The sequence below is a fragment of the Lissotriton helveticus genome, chromosome 2_2 (genome assembly GCF_964261635.1).
Source record: "Lissotriton helveticus chromosome 2_2, aLisHel1.1, whole genome shotgun sequence".
Classification (NCBI taxonomy): Eukaryota; Metazoa; Chordata; class Amphibia; order Caudata; family Salamandridae; genus Lissotriton; species Lissotriton helveticus.
Window position 1 is genome coordinate 171,888,030 of NC_136060.1, and position 24,954 is coordinate 171,912,983.

At 47.0% G+C, this 24,954-nt stretch overlaps 1 protein-coding gene across 2 annotated transcripts in view; it reads right to left on the bottom strand.

The window, feature by feature from the left end:
* Nucleotides 1–228: 228 nt before the first annotated feature.
* TMEM33 (transmembrane protein 33) overlaps nt 229–24,954 on the bottom strand; it is a 74,753-nt gene continuing 50,027 nt past the window's right edge. For both annotated transcript variants that reach the window (XM_078678254.1, XM_078678255.1), the window contains exons 7-8: nt 13,341–13,424; nt 229–2,354 (exon numbers count right to left, since the gene is read on the bottom strand). In XM_078678254.1, coding sequence (XP_078534380.1) covers nt 2,225–2,354; nt 13,341–13,424 — 214 coding nt within the window. In that variant the 3' untranslated portion in view covers nt 229–2,224. The remainder of the gene's footprint in view (nt 2,355–13,340; nt 13,425–24,954) is intronic.

Genomic DNA, 24,954 nt, shown 5'->3' on the forward strand with positions numbered 1-24,954 from the left:
TGGTATAGTATATACAGAGCCAGCTTTTCCACACACAAAAAGCACAAAAAGTTGAATGCAACAATGTAAACTGAAATATGGGTTTATTAAAACGCATTAATTGCAAACCAGAGGTTTACAAATTATAGGGCAAGGTGAATAAAGGGTCTTGTTGGATTAATACATTAAGAGTTCTGCTAATCCAGGAAAGATAAGTCAGTTAGAAGGGAAAAAGAAATAATGAAACAATTTCAGTTTTTACATTGACTTTATTTTAGTAGAAATGTTTTTTTAATAAAAACCTTACGTTGATTGCAGATATACAGATAACAAGGCTAATTGCACCTGTACAACAGTGTACCATGCAGGTCCTAAGTAGCAGGTAGGGGTGCCAAAAATCGGCCTCTTCAGTCAGTTTAACTGTATAAAATTAGAGCAACTAGGTAAAAGTATCCTATATCATAATAAAATCTGTACCGTAAGTCACATGTATTAATCATATGTGGAAAGTGCCTGGAAATGTATGAATGACATAACAAGAAACGACCCCATGCACAACACACAACCAAGTCAAATTTCAAAGAAGTAGAATGCCTATGTTCAGCAGCTCCCACTGTTCTCAATTAGGTTGATCCTATATAATTTATCATGCAAACTGCAGCAACAATAAGAAACAAAGATATGCATAGCTATCAAGAAGCAGGGAACAGTATTTTGCCTCATTCAGTAAGCCATTATGAAATTGTTAACACCATGTGCCCTGCCACCTGGCGAATGTATACTTGATGGAATCAAGACATTTTAAGCCAATGTAGTTTCTCTAAGGGCCCCATTTCACTTTCCATGCTATTAAGATGCTCTTAACAGTTTGTACTTTACTGCTAATACAATGCCTTACTCACTATTTATACCTTCAGACCCAAAACAAAAACATAAGGACCAGACGTTTTCAAACTGACTAAAGTTCAAATAGCCAAAGGTGTATATAATCAAACCAAATAAAACTGTAGTTAGGAATACAGGATTACAAATTCACGTTCTTTTTATAATTAGTGACTGACATCCTTGGTGTGCTCTGTAAAACAAATATTGGCGGTTGTACAGCATTCTTTTGCCAACTAATCATCTGCTACCACTCTTTTGTAAACCAAAGTCAAAATACTGGGAGTGTTCGGTTAATGAAATACATGAACCAAAGACAGCCTTTCTGTATCTAAACATGCAGAGTTGGCATGGATCCAACAATTACAAAGGTATAATTTAATTTAAATAAATTAAAAAAAAGAAAATCACAAACACACATGAAGTTCCAAGTACAAGTGCCTCATATTAGAAATAATATGCATGTTTTACATATTGCTTGTTCTATCCTCACATTGACACACTCGCCACTCACCAGATGCAGATTCAGTCTTTGGTTTGAAGACTATCAGAAAACTTCTTAAAATAATGGTTACTCAAAAAAGAAAATAATTTCTGTATGAAAAAAAGCAATACTGAAGCAAAAATGCACACTAAACCACAAAAGTATCACAATTCTTGAGTGCTGATAGAGGTATTGCTCAGTGAGTAAGTTATCTTCTGCATTTGAGAAATCCACACCACGTCTCTCTAAAATCTCACTAATTCAATGTTTTGGGCATCTGCGCAGACTGTGTTCTTTGCTTTAAACCCTACAATACATTATCTTTCTAAAAGCTTCAAGTAAAGCACCAAACAAGAACCTCTAAGAAATCTACCTGGCACAAGTAAATATAGGACTCGCACAATAAAATAGGCAGATGTACACGCCCTCTTTGTTAGTAGACATTTCAATTTTCACGCTGGTGAGAAGTATGCATACACAAGGTAAAAGCATCACCTCAAACGTGCTCCTACAGTATTTTCTTCTATTCATTCTATTATAAAGCCACACATTAATCAAACAAGAGTCTTTGTAGTTGCAGACATAGTAGGTATCCTGCAGAATGTAAATGTTTCTACAGCACAAGATGCCGCTTTTCTTTAAATGTGAGCAGATACACCTTCACTGATCAGAAACAGGATGGATTCGGGAAAACTTTCAGAACTTAAGACAACACAAGATTTGTTAACAAGGAAATGTACAGCAAATCTATGCCACCTGGACTGAGATCAATGTAAAAAGCCTGACTTTTTTATAACCATTAGCAGAAATACCAGCTTCTGAAAATGCTTATACTTATGTGTACATATATTACATATACTTAATTTATTTGGAATATAATTATGCCACAGTTGGGGCCAGCCTGCTTATAAAGGCAATGCTACTCAGACACAGTTTTCTCACAAACTCGGGGCACGCAGGCTTCATTATGCCATACTCCAAAATGATCCGCAATTCTGTGAACAAAGTCCTGAAAGAAAAAGAAAAACATACAATTTAATAACAGCGCTTTAGTTTTCTACAATACCATAGTACCAGACATTTCAGGGAAGTACAAACTACCAACACAATGGCGAGTGCCACTTTTAATTCTCAGTTTTCCACGTCATTGTGGTGACAAATGCTATTTTTTCAACAACTTGACATTAGGCGACTTATTATTAGAGAGTGCGCTTGAGAGCATCCACTGAACAGGTAAGGTAAACACTGGCAAGTAACACCATTAGATTCCATGGCAGCTCCAACCCACCTCTGGAAGTGATAGTAAGAAAATGCATATTAATGCCACCCTAGCGTCAGTTTACTGGAGAATACTTCTGCGTCCTCATAAGCAGAGCAACTGCCAAATTGGATTGGTGAGGAATCTGCAGTTAGAATATCCACCAGAAAGAGCATTACTGAAGAAAAACCTTCTCCTGGTGGATAATTCCAACCACAGATTTCTCCTTTTCAAATGATTCCAAAGCAGCACCCTGTCCAAGGCTGAAGTGGAGCAGGATCGAGCAGTAAAATGGCTTTTTCTGCAGACCTGAGAATCAATAAAGTATTGGCCCCTGTAACTGCTTGGCAGATGTCCATCATTGAATGATCTCTAGCCAAAGCTTCCATCCTGGAGCAATGAGTACAAAGACCGTCAAGGGTGAGCCTTATCAGGCATATTGATGACAGCTTAACACGAAGATCAATTTAATTTCTTTGTGCTAGCGAACCCAACAAAGTTGATCATTCAACAATGCCTAATAGCCCTGTCCATGTGGAAATTAAGGGCATTGTTAAGATCCAACCGGTGAAGTTTTGCCTGCTCCTTAGTGGTATGTGATGGAGAGGAAGGTGAGGAAAGTGATGGACTGCACCACAAGAAAACGATACCACCTTCACTAGAAAGAGTGATTATGTCCAAGGCACCAACCTGTAAGGGAAAAAGGTAGTGCATGCAGCTGGACAACTAACACCGGCAATTTACTGACCTAACATGCAGAAGTTATGGCTATGAGAAAAAACATCTTGAATGACAACAGTGTCAGGGGGCAACACTGCATAGGGTCAAACGGCACATGCATCAAAAAAGGTCCCACTGCGTCAAAATGAATGGCGCTAGGGAAAAATGTACAACAGTACTTTTAAAAAACACATAAATATATTGGGACTCAAAGAGGGCAAATCAGGCAAATGAATTAGGACCAAAATGGCTAAGTAAGCGAAGGATAGGTATGCGAGAGACAAAAATAAACAAAATAATGTCAGTTTGGCATAAGATGATCACATACGTGCTCATTGTCAGGCTACCCTCACCAGTGATACTGAGCTTTAGAAATACACATAAACTGTTAGTACTTGCACCAGGCGAAGAAATTAGACCAGTGACCAGAGTGTATGAACTTCATGAGTACATGAGAAGCCATCAAAATTACACCCAAGACATGCGAATGGAGGAGCAACTTTCGGAGGTTCAGGTGCAGTAATCTGCACTCCTGCTGAGACAGCAGATCCTCTCAGAGAGGCAGGTGAAGTGGATGGCAGATGCTTAAACCCAGGAATTTGGGGTCACAAACCATCTAAGCCCAGTGTAGGGTTATAAACATGAGCTGATCCCAATCCTTCCCGACCTTCACAACCCATAGGATAATCAGTAGAGGCCAGAATGTATAATGAAGGCTGGAGTTCCACTGAAGCGGAACATGCCTCCTAGAAAGCCACAAAAAGAGAACTAGAGGGCTCGAAAGGCTGGACATTGGGCATTCTCGAAGGTAGTGAACAGATCTACTAAGAGAAAGTGCCACTGTGTGAAGATGTCCTTAGCCACCTTCAGAACCAGATGGCACTAATGATCAAAATGGTGATCACTGCTAAGAACATCCATCCTGATGTTCAGTGAACCCGCCAGGTGACTGACTATCAGGGATATGCTGAGCGAGCTTAGTATTGCACCTCAAGAAGTAGAGTGCGGAACCTCACTCTGCCTTACTTGTTGCACTACCACAAATGCCTTGAGGGCCGGGTGTATGGTGCGCTGCTGTATACGGCTGATTCCCCACATCACAGAGGTAACATCCCCATCCAGAGAAGAGGAGAATGTCACTACGGTGAGCTCTAGTTGGGGAAGAGAGTATGGTCTGCTGCCTGTCGGGTTTGCCATCCATCATCCACCATTTAAAGTCTCAGGCGGCCACCTCTGATATATGGATTTTGCCCGAGAGGCGTTCCCAGTGTTGAGCCCATTGAGGCAAATTTTCTACTGAAGAAACCACATGGGCCAATGGGAATGAGGCATACGCAGATTGCACAACGCTAAGAGACCATGAACCCACAGAACCATCCATGCTGAAATTAACCAAGGCATAAGTCCTGTTGCAGGGATTCTGCACAAACACAGAACTATGCACAGGATTATGGGACCTTGGTGTATAGGGACTGGGTCTTCCTACCACCTTAGTACCCACGAGCCTAAGATCGACTAGCTATAGTGTCTCACTTGCTCTCCTACTTACTCTCAGAGAAATAAATAGATCAGACACCCCAGAACACACACTCCCAGATCTCGCAGGAATCGAGGTAACAAGACACACCCTTTTTGCTTGCACTCTTGTACTTTTCCACAATAAGATCGGACAGAGAAAAGAAATATTTTAAAATATTTAACTAACGTGCCATAACATGCAGTATACGTGGCACAACAAGCAGTAAAATGCATAGTACAAATACAGTCAGCAAAGCAGCTAGTCCATAAAGCATAATGGGAGAGGTCATCATAAAAAGACAATGGAGCCTACCCCCCCCCCACCCCCCCTCGCTAAGAAGAAGTATTATTATAGGTTATAAGATCTCTGGGTTTTGTTAGCAGACCCCGTACATTAGCCTATAGATGGTAGATCTGCATCATAGGTGCTGTCTCGCTCTTCCCACTGGAAAGGTCCCTCTCCAAGTGTGTGTCACTTATTTGTGCATCCAACTAAAAACCAAAGTACGTTGTCCAAACAGCTGCATCTGTACGTTTTGTCTAAGGGCTTAGTTATGGCCAGAGCAAAATAACATGGGGGAATTGTTGTTCGACCTTGCACATAATGTTCAGTAAAAATCCAGGGTGCATGCAGAAAGCGAACACAGCGATGAGTTCTCATGTGAAAGCAGCCATAGAAAATATTGCAAAAAATAAAAACATGTAAGCGGTGCGCAAAGCAGCAGGGAGGCTGCAATGTGCTCATGCTAACTTAGTGAAAATGACAATGTCCCAATGGGCCACATGACAGTCCAACACATCAGGGTCATAACCTGAATGCCCAGACTCGCTGAGGCAGTGGAAAAAGCCTTAACAGCCTGTCTCAAGAACAGCCCCTATAAAGAGAATCCTCTGTAGTGCCTGAAGATGGGATTTTGGCTTGTTGATGAAAAACCCCAGGGTGGAAAACAATAAAACTGTTGTTTAGCCAGAATGGGAAAATCAGATCCCACCCTCTGTCAGCCTCAAATGATTCATGGTGGGGTGGTGGGTGGCGAGGAACTAAAGTGACTTGGTAGCAGCTGTTGTGGATGAAGACAATTAAGAGGGCTACTGCATTTTCGGTTGGCCACCACCTCTCCTTCTAGAGCCAAAAAAAGCGCGAGAGGGTAGGTGGGCTGCCTCCAACGTTAGGCAAAGCCCCTTGAGTACCCCTGAAATATTTGGTACTGTTGGAGGAACTGTTGAGTAATCCCACGGGGTGGGCCATAGTCAAGTGATCCTTAAAGCACACCAGGGCCAAATTTGCCTTTGTTTCAAAGAGTCTGGCTCCGTCAAAGGGTATATTAATCAAGAACGCCTGGATGTATCTGGAAAAACTACATCCAAGCAAGCCATCAAACAACAATGCTAATGCCCATGGTATGTCTGAAGTCATGAAGGTGATGCCATGTCCACAGACCGTGTATGTAACAGCCACAGAGGCAAACCATATTCAATATACGTAGGGCCACATTGGCAGAAAAAGAAATCATTTTCCATACAGCACCAATCTTGTTAGATTTTCTATCAGTAGGAGCAATGGAGAAACAACTAGGGTTCACAATGATTGCTGAAGTCTAAATGACAAAACTCTCCAGAGTCAGATGCCTCATTAGAAAGGATGGGTCCCCAGGAGCAGGTCTGTAGTGCCAGACAATTGTTTGGCTCACAGGTGGTTCTGGGCATGGTTTGGACAGCATTTACAGAACTTAACCCTAATTCCATCAGATTAACCTGGAGAAGACAAAAGCACTAACAACACGTGAGGTAAGGAGGGGGCACAGCAGCAATCTCCTTGTAATGTGATTATCCTAGACCCCATTATTTAACTGAAAGCTGCATAGAACAGTTAAGGTCTACTTACAGTTGGACTCCTAATTTTATCACCTTTTGGGTAGAAATGTGGCAATACCCCTGCGCAGATGACCAGTATTCAGATGGCAAGATCTCCCACATGTGGTTGGTTATTCAAACTTCAATCTTTGTTGAATTTCATTTCAACAATTTATGGATACATTCGTAAAACTAACCGCTAAGCCACTAAGTAAACCTTTCATCTAGAGCAGAGTCTGGATATTCCCACCAGACACATAAAATAGGAAACCCACATTACTAATAATCGGTCATTGGCTTCATGCACATAAAGAACTACCAGGAGCATCTCAGGCAACATAGCCCTTGTAGGCAAAGCAACGGCTGTGATAAGGAAGCCCATGGGTGCAACAATCAAATTTAAAAAAGGATCTCTTCCGTGGGTTAAGTACCTTCATACTCCGTAATAGTTTCGAAAGATTGTAAACAAAGTTTCAGTACCTGAACTGCAAACAAAATATCAGTTAAGTTCAGGAGTGAATAATAGGGCTGCCAATGTCTATGGGACTTATTGATCTAAATGTGGAGCGTTGGCTGAGGGGGTACCCAATATCTGCCAATATGTGGACTTCGGTTTCAAAACAAATTCTCCTCAGTCCCCTCAAACTCTTCCTCACTATACTGGCCCCTGTTCACTCTTTTCCTCAATCTGCGAGTATCGTAAAACTCCTGTTATTGTTTCTCTAATGAGCCAAGTTACTTTCCCAAAATTCCACACTTCTCGCCTTTGCGCCATCCTGCTTGGCTTACTTCAGCATCCCTCCACCCCACACTCTTTCATTTGAGCCAATCAGAAACATAGGTAACTCTGTACTGTGTTGATGAGGTACAAGTCCTACTCATCTTAAAATTACAGCAAACTGTAAATGGCACTCGGACCAAAAAACATTTAAATACAGACTAATCAAATCACCCGTTTGTGAAGAAATATTACACTCAGTATGGACAGTTAATAGAGGGTCAGGAGCCCCAAATAGCACAAAAGAGGAGTTATGGGTGACTGATTCATGTAGAATAGCCACCAGAGGAAAATATAAAAAAATTAAGATCATTACGTTCCATTTGATTTCAAACAAATGTAATTTTGGTCAGCTTTCCTGGCATTCAGAAGTCAATTTCAAGTCTGACCTTTGTGTTTAGAACAGACCTACTCCTTATGAGGTCACTATCTAAAGTTCCAGCTGAAGTGCGGCCCTCCAAACTTTAGAGTGAAGACAGAGACTGACAGCAGGCCGCTGCTCAATTAAATGGGAGATCAGGATTATTTACTGCATCAGCACCCATCTCCCTCACTTAACTTCAAAATGTCCTACATCTTTGCACTCCCAATACCTTTGAGGATTGAACAGATGAATCAATGACGGCCAAAAAGGATTTTCCACTATGGGATCTGATACACTGTTTCTGTTCCAGAAGGAAGTTACAAGAGACAGAAGTAATGCATAAGGAAAGCTGTGGTAAAACGTGTTTTTCAGTTACTTCAGAATAAGCAAGACAGGTTTAATTTCTTCAAAAAGTGTTTACTTACTGCTCATATGACTGAATAGAAGTAACAATGATTTAACTTGACATTCACTGACGTATACAAAACACAATACTGAATTTTGATATGGAGGACAGAAGAATAAATTAATGAATGTGATCTGGATGGTGTAATTCAAAGTTATATGTGATTTTGTAGAAAAATATTTTATGGAATGTCATTACCATTTCACCTAACCTTTTTAATGGAAATTTGCTAAATGAATGGCATTTACCATTTCATTGAAACCAATTCTTAAAATGTCTCTTTCCCCAAATTGGTGTTTGCATGCTTATTTTTTTAAGGTATACAGGTTGAAGTTGAAGTTAAAACATTTATAAAGCGCTCATATACCAAGCGGTTTCTTGGCGCTGAGGACGAACAAGCTGGAAAGAGCAGAGAGGGAGGCACTTATTGGGAGAAAGCGCGTGAAAAGAGATGGGTCTTGAGAGCCCTGCGGAGGATCGGGTAGGAAGCGGCTGTTCTAATGCTCAGGGGGAGAGCGTTCCAGAAGACCAGGGCCAGTAGAAAACCTCATGCCGCCATGTTTCGTCTCCCTAAATCGGGGGACACATAAGAGAAGCGTGGAGGCGGACCGGAGGTCCCTGTTAGGAACATAGGCAGTGATTTTTGAGGCTAAGAATGCTGGCCCACTGCCTGCTAGAACCTGAAAGATCAAACAGCCCATTTGGAAAAGAGAGCGTTCAGATAGAGGTAACCAGTGTAGGGATTTCAGGAGAGGAGTGACATGATGATGTTTGGGCAATTTAAAAATTAGACGAGCGGCATGATTCTGAATCAGTTGGAGACGATGCAGCTCATATGCAGGAACCCCGGCATATAGCGTATTGCCGTAGTCCAGGCGCGAAACAATCATGGCAAGTACAATGATTTTCAGAGCTGCAGTGGAGAAAAAGCGAGAGATCTTGTGTATGACGCGAAGCTTGAGGAAACCGGATGATACCACAGCGCTTATTTGAGAATGCATAGAGAGGTCAGCGCCGACTCTTATCCCAAGGGTTTTAACGAAAGTAGAAGGGGGGGAGGGGCCCAAAGAGGAGGGTCAAAATGTGGAGGACCAAGGACTGGGGATGCCACCCGTGAGTACTAGCTCGGTCTTATCGGGGTTCAATTTAAGATGATTGGAATTCATCCAGTCCCTGATAGAGAGCATTATAGATTGAAAGTTAAGAGCAGAGGCGGGAGAAGGGGAATGGTTAAAGATGAGTTGGAGGTCATCGGCGTAATTAAAAACCGTGACGTCCAATGTCGGAAGGGCAGAAATGAGAGGAAAAATGTAGAGATTAAAAAGTAAAGGAGAAAGAGACTATCCTTGGGGGACACCACAGGAGACCAAGCGGGAGGAAGCAGAGAAACCCGCCAACTGGACCGCCTGGTGGCGGTTTTCCAGAAATGAGGTGACCCATGCCAAAGCGGTTCCTCGAATGCCCGCGCCCCTGACACGATCGAGCAAGATGGTGTGGTCGACCGTGTCAAAGGCAGCGGACAAATCCAGGAGAACCAGGGACTGAGAGGAATTGATGTCAGCACAACCTCTAAGCTCATCCAGCACAGAGAGGACTACAGACTCTGTTGAATGAGCTGGACGAAAGCCCGCCTGGTGAGGATCTAGATAGAGGGCTTCCTCGATAAAGGAACTAAGGCAGGTGGTGACATGGGACTCCAAGATCTTTCCCAAAAAAGGGAGTAAGGAGATGGGGCGGAAATTAGAGAGAGAGAGGAGGGATCTGCACCAACCTTTTTCAAGATGGGAACAATTGTTGCCGACTTGAAGAAATTAGGGACCGTCCCCTGTGAGAGAGAGTCGTTGAGGAGGGTCAACGGGGGTTCAGGGCAAGCTAAGAAGACCTTTCTAAGTATGTGAGCAGGGTAGCTATCGGAAGGAGACCCGGTTTTGACCTTAGTGAGTAGGGAAGAAAAAGTTTCACAGGCGATCAAGGGGAGTTGCTCCAAAAAATTAGAATTAGACGGGGGCTCTAGATAGGAAAAGCTGGGAAGGGGAGGAGGAATATTAGATGTGATTGCCACAATTTTATCAATGAAATAATCATTTAGGGAATCACTGAGGATTTGGGAAGGGGCCGGTTTGAGGGTGACTGTCAGAGGTAGATAGTTCATGGACATAAGAAAAAATGTCCTTCGGTTTATTAGCGGCGAGTAGGACCTTGGTGGTGAAGTAGTCAGTTTTGGCTTGCAAAATAGATTTTTTATAGTCGTGCAACAGGGAAAGATAAGATAATTTTAGGATTGTGCAATACTTTCGCCTCCATTGTCGCTCAGCCTGTCTAAGAGCAAGTTTTTTAGCTTTGAGGTCGGTGGAAAACCATCTGTTAGAATCGTGGAGGCAGAGCGTCCGCAGGCATTTGAGGGGAGCCAACTGGTCGCAAGCTGAAGACAACCAGTCATTCATGGCTGCGACTTGGGGGGGGGGGGGGGGGGGGGGGGGAGTCAAGAGGGAGGTGCAGAGAGAAGGAATGTCCACTCGACCCCAATTGCGGGCCCAAGTGTTAGAGGGAAGCAAAGGTTTGTTACTCGGTCCTAGGTCAAGAAAGAAGGAAATGAGAACGTGGTCCGAACAGGGGCATGGGCTAGTGACTGGGGTAGGGATGTGAATGTTAGCAGACCAGATCTGATCCAAGGTGTGTCCTCGGATGTGGTTTGGCAAGTGTACAGGCTGAGAAAAATTTAGATTTACAAGCAATTCAGTGAATTCTTTCGAAATAGTCTTCACAGTGGTCAGAGGGCCAGAAATTAAAGTCACCCAGAATCAGAACGCAAGAATTGTTAATCACCAAAGTGGCCAACAAATCTTGGACTGCCTGGCAAAAAAGAGGCATGGACTGTGGGGGGCGGTAAAAAAAGAACACGTTAGGGGGACAATAGTAGAGACAATAGTAGAGGTAGAGCGGATGACTAAATAGTCAACTGCTGGGATAGGGAGGAAAGACAGGGTTTGGAACTGGAGCTTAGAATGTATGATGGCAGCCACACCACCACCGGCCTTTCCCTCCGGACGGTCAGAGCGCAGTATGTAGTAAGGATCAGGAATTGCTGCTAGGATATCTGGCATAGAGTCAGAGGAATACCAGGTTTCAGTAAGGAGCAAAATATCCGGCAGGATCAGAGAGGGGCCAGTTGCCCCAACGGGCAAGAAGTTCTTTAGAGGCATAAGTCAGAAGGGGGGCATAGTGTATGGCCCCTGGCCCCGCCCAGCCGCAGACGGTGATGGATCAAGCCCTGATATGTTGACTGGGTAGGAGTGTTCTGATTAACTCAGATACTCTGTCCATCACCACCCCCTTTTGAAATTATTTTGGCCACCATAAGTGTGGAAGGGTATGCTCAGATGTGAGTCCCTTGCTCACTGCACCATCAGGATTCAAGCAAGCCGGGCCGAAGACGGCTGTAATGCTAGAAACTGGTCCCCGGAAGCTTGTTTCCTTTCCAGTAAAGAATTGGCTTGGTAGTTTGGTCTGCCCTGTTCCCATGATGCACTGGGCCAGGGACAGACTAATTTGCATATAGCCAGGTTCTGAACTGGGATGGTGCAGTGAGCTAAAAAACGGTGATGGGTCAAGCCCTGATCTGTTGACTGGGTAGGAGTGTTCTGATTAACTCAGATACTCTGTCCATCACCACCCCCTTTTGAAATTATTTTGGCCACCATAAGTGTGGAAGGGTATGCTCAGATGTGAGTCCCTTGCTCACTGCACCATCAGGATTCAAGCAAGCCGGGCCGAAGACGGCTGTAATGCCAGAAACCGGTCCCCGGAAGCTTGTTTCCTTTCCAGTAAAGAATTGGCTTGGTAGTTTGGTCTGCCCAGTTCCCATGATGCACTGGGCCAGGGACAGACTAATTTGCATATAGCCAGGTTCTGAACTGGGATGGTGCAGAGAGCTAAAAAACGGTGATGGATCAAGCCCTGATCTGTTGACTGGGTAGGAGTGTTCTGATTAACTCAGATACTCTGTCCATCACCACCCCCTTTTGAAATTATTTCAGCCGCAGACTGGAGCAGACGAGCTTGCCTTTGGCGCGCCGCCGGCGCGTCCGCAGCACGTGCGCATGAGCCCTGGATTAAGTAGGTCTGAGCGCAGAGTTGCTAGAGCGCTGACCTGACACTGCCCAGAAGTAAGTGTGACAACCCCAGAAGCCCGCCGATCAATCGGCACACAGCCGTGTCGGACCGGGGCCAGGGGCAAGGCAGGAAGAAGTATAAGGTAGCAGCAGGTAGGAAATACAAATGTTTTTTAAAAATTAAGACAATCACAATTTAAAAAATGCGAGGGGTAGCTCAGAGGAGTGCACACGCGAACCTAGCGACAGCCCTAGGTGTAAATGCAATGTCTGCAAGTCTTACTTTCAAAAATATTTTTTGTAAGAGGAATTTTATTCAGGACTTCAAGGGACATTATTTCAGATGTATATCTTTTACGTTGTCAAACAATTACATAAGATGCTTCGCTGACCCTTCACCAACCCTAACCACCATCCATGTCTGCCTCTTACCCATACCTCGACTATACCAACCCTGGACACCGGAATGCCACACATTCTTAAATCCTAAAAGCCTTTTCTACCATTAAACTTCACCCATATCTGAACCATAAACTCTATAAAACCCCCATGACTCCTAAACTCCACCCATCCTTTACCCCTAAAGACCCTCCTCACCCCTAAACTCCACCCTTCCTGATTCCTAAATCCCATCATCAACCTTAAACATCACCCATCCCGGAAACCAAAAAACCCCAGTATCCCTAAACACCACATCATTTATTGGAATTTGGTATTTCTACTCAAAATCAGCTTTGACTTAAAATATTTCCTTACATTTTCGATTTTCCTGTATTTCCTTAAATTAGTATTTTCATAAACGTGGTTTTCCATGACTTGGTTTTGTCCAAAGTAATTTCTCTGTTTCGTTTTTCCATTAATTCACATATATCAGTAATTACGTTTTTGCTATCACTATGTGGAAAGGCCATAAACAATCTAATCCCGGTTATTTAACCATGTAAAATGTAAGAGCTGAACACTAAATAATACTGATCATGCTTACCGGCAATAGGGATTTCTGCGGGAGGAGTACCGCAATGTGAGGAATCTGTAGTATATGAAAGGCTGCAGCAGACTGCCTTGGCCACTGAAATGATCAAATGAAGAATGCATTACTTAAGACAGTTCAAGTTTCTTTGACTATAGAAAGAGCAGAATCAGTAAAATTATACAATTTGCACATTAAAACCATGTACAAAAAAAGCTTTGCAGACATAGCGGTCTAAAATTAAGATTTTTGTTATAGTAAATAAAGCTCTACATAATGGCTGCCATTTCGATAAGTTGTTTTTGTAGAAAACTCGCAGTTCTTTTTTAATTTAATTATAAGTAGTCCAGAACTTTACTTCATTCAGTGCAGACAAGGCTACCTGGTCGCATTGCATCTGCTTCTAGTTCTACAGCATTGTGACAAAGTCAAAACTTGCATGCAACATGCTTAAATTAAAAAAAGGAAGCACATTTCTATTCACATAACTGATGAAGTACAAATAGAATTATTTTAATAGTGTATCACTGGTGGATACTGTATCCTCCCAAGGACTACAGGTAGAGACTGGAGTGTGCAAGCTTGCAAAAGTCTAAAGTCTGTAATATGGAACGACACTCTTTCTGGCAAATGACATCGGCCTCCTATCACACTCAGATGCTGATGTCTTGCAAAGGAGAAAAGGGAACAGCAATATTGGAAATGTATACCAAACAACCTAAGATAACCTGTCCTTGAAGAGAAAATTTATAGAAACGTTCTCACAGGTGTAGCAATGACAGGAGCAGACCCAGAGTAGCATTTAGAAAAATCCCAGTAAACTAAAAACGCTAAAGCACTATACCTTAAATCAACCTCATCGCTTAAATCACATTAGAAGCAGCAATGCTTGAGGGTGTGGCTAGCCATCAACCATGATGGCTGCGCTGCAGTGATGCTCTGGAGGCAACGCCCCTAATCCTGCAGGTCGCGGCCTCCATTCTCGCTCTTCGCGCTGACATCGGGAGGCCCAGTGTACTAGAGGACCCTGACTGGGCTGGCTGGGGCCATCCGATGTTCTCCTCAGACCCTTAAATTCACTAAAGGGGTAGCCTCTGAGGCCCTGCTGCGACAGGGGCAGCGGACGAGTGCTGGGCCTCCAACCCGCACACATCGGCTGCGTGCGGTGGTGCAGGGGGGGGTGAAGAGTACCTTGGACCGGGCCTACCTCCTTACCCTGCTCTCGCTGGCCTGGTTGCGGCCCGGCGCCCCGTGGAGGATCCTAGCATTTGGGGCAATACATTTGCAGATCGGCTATACTGGAGGTGGTGCGACCGCTGCACGAGTGCCCTGGGACAGGTGTGGTGTTGTACGGCCTATAGCCTCACTGGATAACCGAGTGAGCTGTGCTGCCACTGGAGTGGGCCTGCTGCCTCCGCCCTGCTGCTGCTCTCTCTGCTGGCTGCCTTCGGTGAGTGCCCCATAGCCTCCTCACCTGCGGCCCGAACCCCTTCGTCTCATGGAGGCCCGTGGTCTGTTGGGTGCTTTGCCAATAGCGGCCGCTGCTCTTGGAATGGGCCCTGCTTTCCCCCACTCCTGTCTCGCAGCCTGGCCCGGCATGTGTGGTCGCGCCTTCTGGACCTCGGCGGCCTCCCTGTGAACTGCCTGCGGACGGCATCAACCTCCACCCTACCCAGCTGTACACATGTCCATAGAGGACATCTTGGGACGGGGCCTGGGACCGTAGGCGTCCCTGTACATTGACGGGGCCCCCGCAGTTGCGACCTGGTGACTGCTTCCTTTGCCTGTAGAAGGGGTCGAGGGACGCCAGCTGTGTTTATCTGCTGCATTTTGGAACCCTCCCTGTGCTACTCCGTCATGGGTCAAAGTGACCGCAAGCAGGGTAAATTGACATTTGACCGGCCCAGGGTGACTAATGGTCAGGACCCTCCATTTGACATGGACGACAACCAGGACGAAGCAGCTCACTCAGACCCCCACGGAGGGGGCGGCCTTGATTCTCGCTGAGCTGAAATGCCTGATTACATGCTATTGATGCGCACTTCAACTTTCTCACTTCCCGCCTTGACCACATGGGCAAACATCTTGACAGACAGGGCACCCGCACTGATACTGCAGAGCAGCGTATCTCCATGGATGATGACTCCACTGCCTCCTTAACCAAGCGGCTAGAGAAGATTGAGCGGCTCCGGAAAGCAGTCGCTATTAAAAATGAGGACTTGGAGGCGTACTCTCTGCGCAAAAATATGTGCATTATCGGCCTAGCTGAGACCACCAACATGGGTTGACCCAGCATTTCTCCCCTACATTCATCATGGAGAGGGCACACAAGTCCCTGGGACCGCAGACGCTACCGCAGCCAGTGATTGCATGCTTCCTGAATTATAGGGAACGGGGCTCGTGCTACGGCAGGCCCGTGAGAGCTCCCCTTTACTCTACCAGGGCGCTTTGCTACCCTTTCCAGTTATACAGATTTCACCTTGGCTGTGCAGGAAGCGCGTAGAAAATCAGTGAGGCTAAGATGCAGCTCCAGAGACACAGGATCAAATTATGGCATGCCCGACTCTGGGTATCATGTGATGGCAAACATACCCAGCTGATGTCCTCGCATTCTGCATGAGACTTGGATCGGGCTCTCCCTCGAGCTGCGCCACACTGGATCGTCCATCTCCGGACATCAATATTCCTGAAAACGCTGACCTCTTCCATCCTGGTTGAGGGACTGTGCGCTGACTGACCTGCGATCCTGATGTAATGTGCTCTGTTTCAGAATGGTCTCTCCTGGTTCTACACAATATCTTACCGGACCCTTATGGAACTCTCATAAGCACTTCTGTCCAAAATGGGCACCTGGCTCCGAGGAGTTGCCTGCTCCCCAGGATGATTCCCAGTATTATGTTGTGGGTTTTCTGGGATTCACTAAGACTCCAATTCCTAGAGTGGGGGTTATTAAGGGATTGTTCTTTATGCCCCTTTGGGCTCCTCTTGTGTCCTCTTTCTTCCCTTTCCAGTGGCAAGACAGAACTACACACCCCTATCCCTGACCGTACCGGCTGAGCAGACAATCTCTATTCCACTCCTCTCTCAATGGCCGACACTATGCAAACTGTGAATGTGACTCTCCTTCCCTGGTACTTCTGAGCCTTGAATAATCCTCATAAAAGTAATCTGGTCCTATTGTATATCAATCAACATGGCACCAAGATTGCATTCCTACAGGAGACCCATTGCCACCCATAACCCACAAAATACATCCCTGTTCTTTGCATCACTGTGGGACCCACATCGATTTTTTTGCCAACTATAGCTCCTTCTCTAGGGGTGGTCTGCATCTGCATACTTACCCATAAATCTCTTTCCTTTATGCACCAACCCACCACTGCAGACGTGCAGGGCCGATACATTAAAGGGACGGGGACCATGTTGGGGAGACAATTGCTTTCTTAAACCTATACACCCAGAACACTGACGAGCCCCCTGCTGGACAGTTTTGATGTGGACATCACCCTGGTGGGAGGGGGACTTCAATATACTCCTGGATCCCACCATAGACTCTCCCAGCTCAAATCTGTGCACCAAACCGGGTTCACTGCGTGCTTGTCAGGCAGTGTCAGCTTCCCATGGCTATGGAACATTTGGGTACTACCACAAACACTATCTGACCATGCCCCAATCCAACTGACGCTTGCTCTTCCTTATAGCGGCAACTGAAAGCACTGCTGGTCCTTCCCATCGACTGCACTGTTGTACCTGGTTTTTCACATGCGGTTGGGGAATATTTTCAACTAAATGTAGGATCAGTTCTGCAATATGCCATCCTTTGCGATGCATTTAAAGCCTACATTAGAGGAGTCTGATTCTCCAAACAGGCTGGGGTGCGCTGCGATATGTGCAATAACTTGTCTGGAGTGGAAACCACACTTAAACATATTGATGAGAGAAATACCCCTTCACCTACGCTTTCCGCCCTCCATGAGCATTCGGTTCTGCTGGAGGAGTTCCATGACTTGTCAGATCGAGAGTTTAGACTACTGGGTAGACACACTGTGACGCAGAGATAGGGTGAGCACCTTGGTCAGATGCTTGCCCGCCTCCTGCACCCCTTTTCGGGCCCTGGATACATTGCAGCCTTGGAGCTGGAGGATGGCGCTCTTCCAACATCCCAGACTGCCATCCTCACCGAAGTTCACTCTTACTATACATCACTTTACACTTCTCGTCTCACCTATGAGCAACCCGTCGGAATTATTTGGAGATAATCATGGTTTGGCTCTCTGATGGCTAAAAACAGGTTCCTGAATGAGCCATTCTTGGCTGAAGATAGCCCAAGAGATTGATTCTCTAGACGTCTCAAAGTGCACTGGGCTGGATGGCATGACGGGAGCCTTTTACAAAGTATATTAAACCACTCTGAACCCCCATTTGCTTGAGGTATATGCTGAGGCACTTTCCATCGGTGTCCTACCCCCTTCCATGCGAGAAGTGGTAGTCTCCCTTTTACTGAAACCTGGGAAAGACCCGTGGCGCTGTGCTTCGTACAGACCTCTCTCTTTCCTCAATTTCGAAAATAAAATTTTGGCCAAAGCCCTGGCTAACCACTTGTCATTATTATCGGAAACAATACGGTCACCAGTCCAGACAGAATTCATACTACACCGCTCCACCTCCTTAAATTTATGAACTAGGAGCTTGGCGGGCATCCGAGATGGCCGCGTGAGCACAGCGCTCCCCGGACCCCCGCCGCTCCCGGCTTAATATCCTGCTTTAATCCTGAATTTTTGCGAGGATTCATGTAAAGGACGTTGGGCTGATCTACCTGGACTTTTCAGAAATTGATTTGGTCATCGGGTGACTGAATTATGTTCAATTGAACTTTTGGGCTCCACCCCCGGAGTGCGCCCGGGACTGAGTGAGGTTCGGTGGCCGTCTTGGAGTTGAACAACAACGGCAGGGGGATTGGTCCTGTGAGTCCCCCTCTTAAGTTTCGGTTTCGTTTCTGCCTCGGACTGGGACATTTGATGAGAGGGTTGGGCCAGAGCTGCGGCCGAGACACACCTAGGTTGTCTGGTCCTTGGCTGCACTGTTTCTGAAGTGGACTGCCTCTCTCCTGTTGCTACCCCTCTGGTAGTCCTTTGGTCCCGGGGCCTCCATTTCTGGTGCCCGGTCCGTCGACCCTGGTACATTACTCGTGACGCATCTTCAAAATGGCGGGCAGAGGGGACCGAGAGACGCGCAAGACGAAGACACCTCTGCGCGGGGGTCCGGTTCAATCGAATGTTATGGATCGTTATACCCACTCTAAGGGGTCCCCCGGAGCTGCCCTGTCCGGTCCCATTGCGTCGGACCAAGTACTGGATGCGTCGCCGGAGCCCTCCTTGCAGGACATCATGGGCGCCATTTCTGGCATGAGGGAATCCATAGGCCAACAGTACAAAACTTTGGCCCACAAACTTGACACTGTGGCGATTGAGGTGAATTTGATTCGAGCCGATCTTTCCAAGACGAACGAAAAGGTGAAGTCGTTGGATATCAAATCTTCCAGCCTCACGACGGACGTCTCTGATATTCAGACGGAGATTGGCAATCTCCGTAGGGTGAACGATTTCATGACCCGGCGCTTGGAGGATTTTGAGAACAGGGCACGCCGCTGTAATGTTCGCGTGGTCGGTGTTCCGGAGAATCCAGAGCCTCACTCGGTTGATCTCCTGGTTGAAGACCTTATCCAAAATCACCTTTCTCCGTCTGGCCTTAGTAAATTCTTCACAGTGGAGCGCGCACATCGTGTTCCGGGGGGCCAGGGCAAGCCAGGCGCCCCGCCGAGGCCCATTGTTGCGAAGCTTTTCCACTACAGAGATCGGGACGCTATCCTGCAGGCTTCGCGGGTGAAGGGCCCGGTAGCCTTTGAAAATGCCACGGTGACCTTCTATCCGGACTTTTCCCAACAGGTCCAGAAGCAGCGTATGGGATTTCGTGGTGCCAAGAAACGTCTCAGGGACTTGGGGCTGCGCTACGCAATGCTCTTTCCGACCAGGCTGCGGGTGGAATACAATGATCGAACTTTCTTTTTTGATCGGCCAGATGCTGTGAATGACTGGCTGGACTCCCTGCCTAATCGACCTCCTGAGACTGAGTCCGAAGCCCACCCGGGCGGTGCTGAAGGTGGTGTAGAGAGCTGATCGTTTCGTTTTTGACTGATGCCTTGTTCTGTATCACTTTTCCAGGGATGTAAGCCTGTGTTCCTCTACCTCATATGTGTTTTGATGTATGTTGTTCTTCTCGTTATTGGTTTGACCGGGGGGCGGGTGGGACGGAGCCTTTCCTCCTCCGGGGTCTTTGTGTAGAATAGGGGTTCTTGGGCGACAGGCACACTGCAGGTTGGGGTGGCTTTTTAGCTTTTTGCAGGGGTGCAGGGTGGGGGGTGTTTTCTTGTTCTTTGGGGGGTGGGTGGTTGGGAAGTTCGTTGTTTGTATGTTCTGTGTTCAAGGCGACTTTATTCTGTATTTGACTTGCTTTTTGTGGTCGTGCTCATTGATGGAGGATTTGGGCTTTGTCGGGTGGGATGGGGGGTAGCGGGTTGCGATTTGTTTCGTGGAACGTTAATGGTCTGGGTGATCGTATCAAACGCAGTGTGGTGTTGAAATGTATACGACGTTTATCTCCTGACATTGTTTTCCTACAGGAGACTCATTTGATAGGCAATGTCTGTGATGCAATGAATAGGTGGGGCTATCGCCTCGTAGCACATTCGGGGTTTACCTCGGGCTCCAGGGGTGTGGGTATCCTTATTCGGGCTTCCGTCCCCCTGGCTATTGATGATGTTATTCAGGATGACCGGGGGCGGTTTGCTGTCCTTGTGGGTCGATATGAAGGCCGTACCCTCGCCTTATTAACTGTTTATGTGCCCCCTGGCTTGCAGACTTCCACCTTTTCAGATTTGGGCCGTGTCTTGTTGGACCTTCCTGATAGTAATCTCTTTCTGGCTGGTGATTTTAATTCGGTAGTCTCTGGCCTTCATGATCGCCACCCCCCTAGGGATACCCCGGTGGCTCAGCAGTGGTTGGGTGGCTTTTTGGATACCTTCGGCCTGGTGGATTGCTGGAGGCTTTTGCATCCTACGCAGCTTCAGTACACCTTTCACTCCGGTGCCCATGGGAGTCTGTCTCGGCTGGATTATTTCCTGATGCCTGCGGCTCAGTCCCCGGCGGTGCGTGAGATTGTGCACATGCCCAGGGGAATCTCTGACCACTCTCCGCTCTGGCTTAGTTTTGAGGTTGGGGTGGAAGCAGTGGGCAGGGTGGCTCCCATTAATCCATGGTACCTTACCTCCCCCGAGACCCGTACCCTTTTACTTAAGTCCTTAGACTCGTATTTTCTGGATAATGAGGGGTCGGTTTCCTCTGCTGTGTCCCTCTGGGAGGCCTTTAAGACTGTGATTCGTGGGCAGGCCCTCTCTCTTATTGTTGAGGCAAAGAGAGCGAGGAATAGAGAGGTGGTTGATCTTGAGGGGGAGATTTCTGTCCTTGAGGAGGGTTTGGAATCTGGTGTCACGCCTGAGAAGCTCCATGCCCTGGGTCTGAAACGATTTGCTTATAAGTCCTTGGTCACGGATGCCGCCAAAGTGATGTTTCGGGAGCAACAGGGACGTTTGTATGATGTGGGTGACAAAGCGGGTAAATTGCTGGCGTGGCTGGATAAGAAAGAGAGAGCTAATCGTGTGGTACCCGTGATTCAGTCTACGTGTGGTGTGAGTGTAACGGACCCAATTGGGATAGTTGACCGATTTGCCGAGTACTTCCGTGAGGTGTATACCCCTGTGTCTGTGAGGGATGTGGATGACTCTCGCCTTCTGTTGCGTGATATAGCCCTGCCCATTGTTTCTGATTCGGACCGTGTGGCGTTGGACTCCCCCTTTACGGTTGATGAGATAGCTATTGCGATCCGTTCCCTCCGTTCTGGCAAAGCATTGGGCCCGAACGGGTTGCCCATCGAATTGTACAAGTTGCGTCCGGATAGGGTGGCTCCGTATCTACGTGCCATGTTTCTGGAGTCCCGAGAACGGGGTATTCTCCCTTATGATCAGAGACTGGCCACGATAGTTGTCATCCCCAAGGAGGGCAAACCACGTGATCTTTGTTCCTCCTATAGGCCCATATCCCTTCTAAATGTTGAACCCAAGGTGTTGGCGAAACTCCTGGCGTCCCGTCTCTTGACGGTCATTAGTGACTTGGTCCATCCGGATCAATCTGGATTTATCCCACATCGCAACACGGCTCTGAACCTACGTCGTCTTCACGGCGCGATCGCGAGGGCGGGGCTTCTGACGGAGCCGGCCATTTTGGCATCGTTGGATGCTTCCATGGCCTTTGACACGGTGGAGTGGCCTTATCTCTGGGCGGCTCTTGAGAAATTTGGTTTTGGACCTGAGTTTATTGGTTGGGTCCAGTTGCTGTACGCGGCGCCTCTGGCGCAAGTAGTAGTGAATGGTAGGGTTTCGGCTCCTTTCACCCTCGGCAGGGGTACCCGTCAGGGATGCCCCTTGTCTCCGTTGCTGTTTGCTCTCGCCTTGGAACCGTTGGCCGCCTGGCTTCGATGGGAACCGTCTCTCAAGGGGATTCGCTGGTCTCCGGACTTTGAAGACCGCGTTTCGCTTTACGCGGACGATATCCTTTTATACCTCACCTCCCCGCGTAAATCTCTATCTGTTCTGTTTGATGTTCTTGCTTCTTTTGGAGCCAACTCGGGCCTCGTTATTAACTGGACCAAGTCCTGTGTATATGTTCTTTCCGGGGTTTTGCCCCCCTTGCCGAGCAGACTTCCTATCCAGGTGGTCCAGTCGGGTTTCAAGTATTTAGGGATTTTTATTACATTAGACCCGACGCTCCGCTTTGAGCGTAATCTCCTCCCACCGTTGCTTAGACTGCGCTTGGATGTGGCCCGTTGGCGCAAGCTTCCTTTGTCCCCGCTGGGCAGGGCGGCCCTGTTTAAAATGATGTCCTTGCCGCGATTCCTTTACGCGCTTCACAATTCCTATGACGCTATTCCTAAGACCTATTTCCAAGAGATTGAGAGTCTTCAACGGCAGTTGATATGGGATGGGCGACCCCGTATCGCACTCGCAAAGCTCACCATCCCCTGGTATGACGGGGGCATGGCGCTCCCCGATATCAAGCGATATTACTGGGCTTCCCAGTTGTCTGCCATTAATCACGTGATGTTTTCCCCAGGTCGTAATCCTGCATTTGAGATGGACAGACTCCAGCTTCCGGGTGGGGACTTTACTAGAGCGCTTTATTCCCGATCGGCCGGGCGCCATCTTGTGGGCCCATCCAAGATTGCAGTAACTGTGTGGCGAGCTGCGAGTGTGAGTTTGGGGTGGGAGGATCGATTGACGTTGGCGACGCCGCTCTATGCCTCGGAACGTTTGGGCGGACTTTGGTCTACCAAGGGTTTCGACCGCTGGGATGTGATTGGGATCTGTAAGGTGGGTGACGTGTACTCGAATGGTTGTGTGAAATCGTTCCAGGCCCTCCAGGCTGAATATGGTTTGAGTGGTAGGGAATTTTTTCGCTACCTGCAGGTCCGGCACGCCCTTGCCTCAGTCTTGGTTCCTGATGAGGCCCTGCCTGAATCTTCCCCCCTCGAGGACCGTGTCCTTGATGGGCATCTTCTCGATAGCACTATTTCTCTGATTTACAAGAAATTGATTAATAATCGGGCGGACTTACTGGTCCGACTTCGGGAGGCTTGGGTTGGCGATGGGTTGGAACTGGACGACGAGGATTGGCAGTCGGCACTCTCTTCTCCCAAGGAGGTGGCCATTCCTGCTCGTCTCCGCTTGGTTCAGCTTAAAATTCTTCATCAAGTCTACGTCACTGGTCCGCGTCTGGTTACGATGGGCTTTTCTGCGGATGGGCTATGTAAGCGTGGATGTGGTTTGAGTGCGACCTTTTTGCATATCCTTTGGGAGTGCCCGGTTGTAGCTGCTTATTGGACTGCTGTGCTTGAGGTGATGACTGCTGTTACGGATGTGGCCCTGCGGCCGGAGCCTCGCCGATGTCTGTTGAATGTGTGGGAGCCCACTGATTACTCTGTGGCCCAGACCAGATGGGCTACCCTTGGTTACATGATTGCGAAGCGGGATATCGCGCAACTCTGGGGCGCCTCCAGGCCTCCTGAGGTCTCGAAGTGGGAGGACAACATGGACTGGTCCATGTTTCGTGAGAAGACGGTTTATGTGGCCAGGGGCAGACCCAGGGCGTGGACGAAGGTTTGGGGCCAGTGGAATGAGTATCGTGGGGATATTTGCTCCCCTCCCTTAGTAGACACTGCTGAGATTGTCCTTTCTCCCTAGACTAGCGTTCCCGGAACCTTTCTATAAGGTTTTTTATACTTCCGGTTCTCCCCGATGCTCCCCCCCCCCTCCCGACTTGATTGGAGCCTCCGGGCTCTGGGTATGTTCTCCTGATTGTGGACCCGTCCCCTCCGTTCTTTGGGCTGACCTTACTTATCATGCATTCGCCTTTTTGTTTGTGTTTCTTTTTATAAAAATAAAAATACGAATTGTTTTGGGATGTTTGTAGAGTAATGCTTTGTACTCGAGCTGTACCTCTCTGCGGGTGTAAAATTTTTTTCATGCATTGTGCCTGGTTATTAGCGGCCAGCCCGTGAGGTTGTAGGCCCATTCTTGTACTTTTCTATGCTTACTCCAATAAAGGTTTTGAAAAAAAAAATAAAAAAATAAAAATAAATAAATAAATTTATGAACTGTCTTTTCAGTTTTAAATCAAATACCCCCCGATATAGTCACCCTTCTCGACGCAGAAAAGGCCTTCCACTCCCTGGAGTCGCCTTTCCTCTGAGATACTTTGTGGAAACTTGGAATCCTTGAACGGTTTATGTCCTTTATTTACTTATTATCCCCTAAACCAACAGTTTGCATGCGTGTTAATGGTTCCCTCATGGACCCCATCAGCATTTCACAGGGAACTAGGCAAGGTTGCCCACTCTCGCCTTTATTATTGATCAACGCTATGGACCTCCTGATGAGACACCTCTAGGAGCATCACATGCATTGTGGTCTGCAATTTACCACGGGCCCCTCCTTAGGTCTATGTACGCCGACGATATCCTTTTCATCGTCCGACATCCTAATTTTAACTTAACTCCCATTGTCCAAGAAGTGACCTGCTTTATTAAACTAGCTGGCCTCTGCATTAACTGGGCTATATTGGAGCGGTTTCCTCTTACCGACACCACCTGCTTGTGCATATCCCTTTAAATGGTCCACCAACCCCACTAAGTATCTGGGAGTGATTTTACAGAGGAACAGAGAACACGTTAATCAGCTGAATTATGGCCCAGCGGTAGAAAAAACTCACTACCCAATTTGACTACTCCCTTTATCGATGGCTGTCCGCATAGCCATTAAAAAAATGATAGTCCTCCCCCGGTTTCTGTATCTCTTCGCCAATATTCCCATACACTTGGCCAAGGCCTTTTTCTCTACACTTTGAGGCCTTCTTCTGAAACTGGTCTGGTTGACAGCCATGTGTCGCCTGGAGCACCCTAACTCTCCCCTATGACCAAGGCGGCTTCGCAGTCACTGACTTTCTACTATATTTCCTCGTAG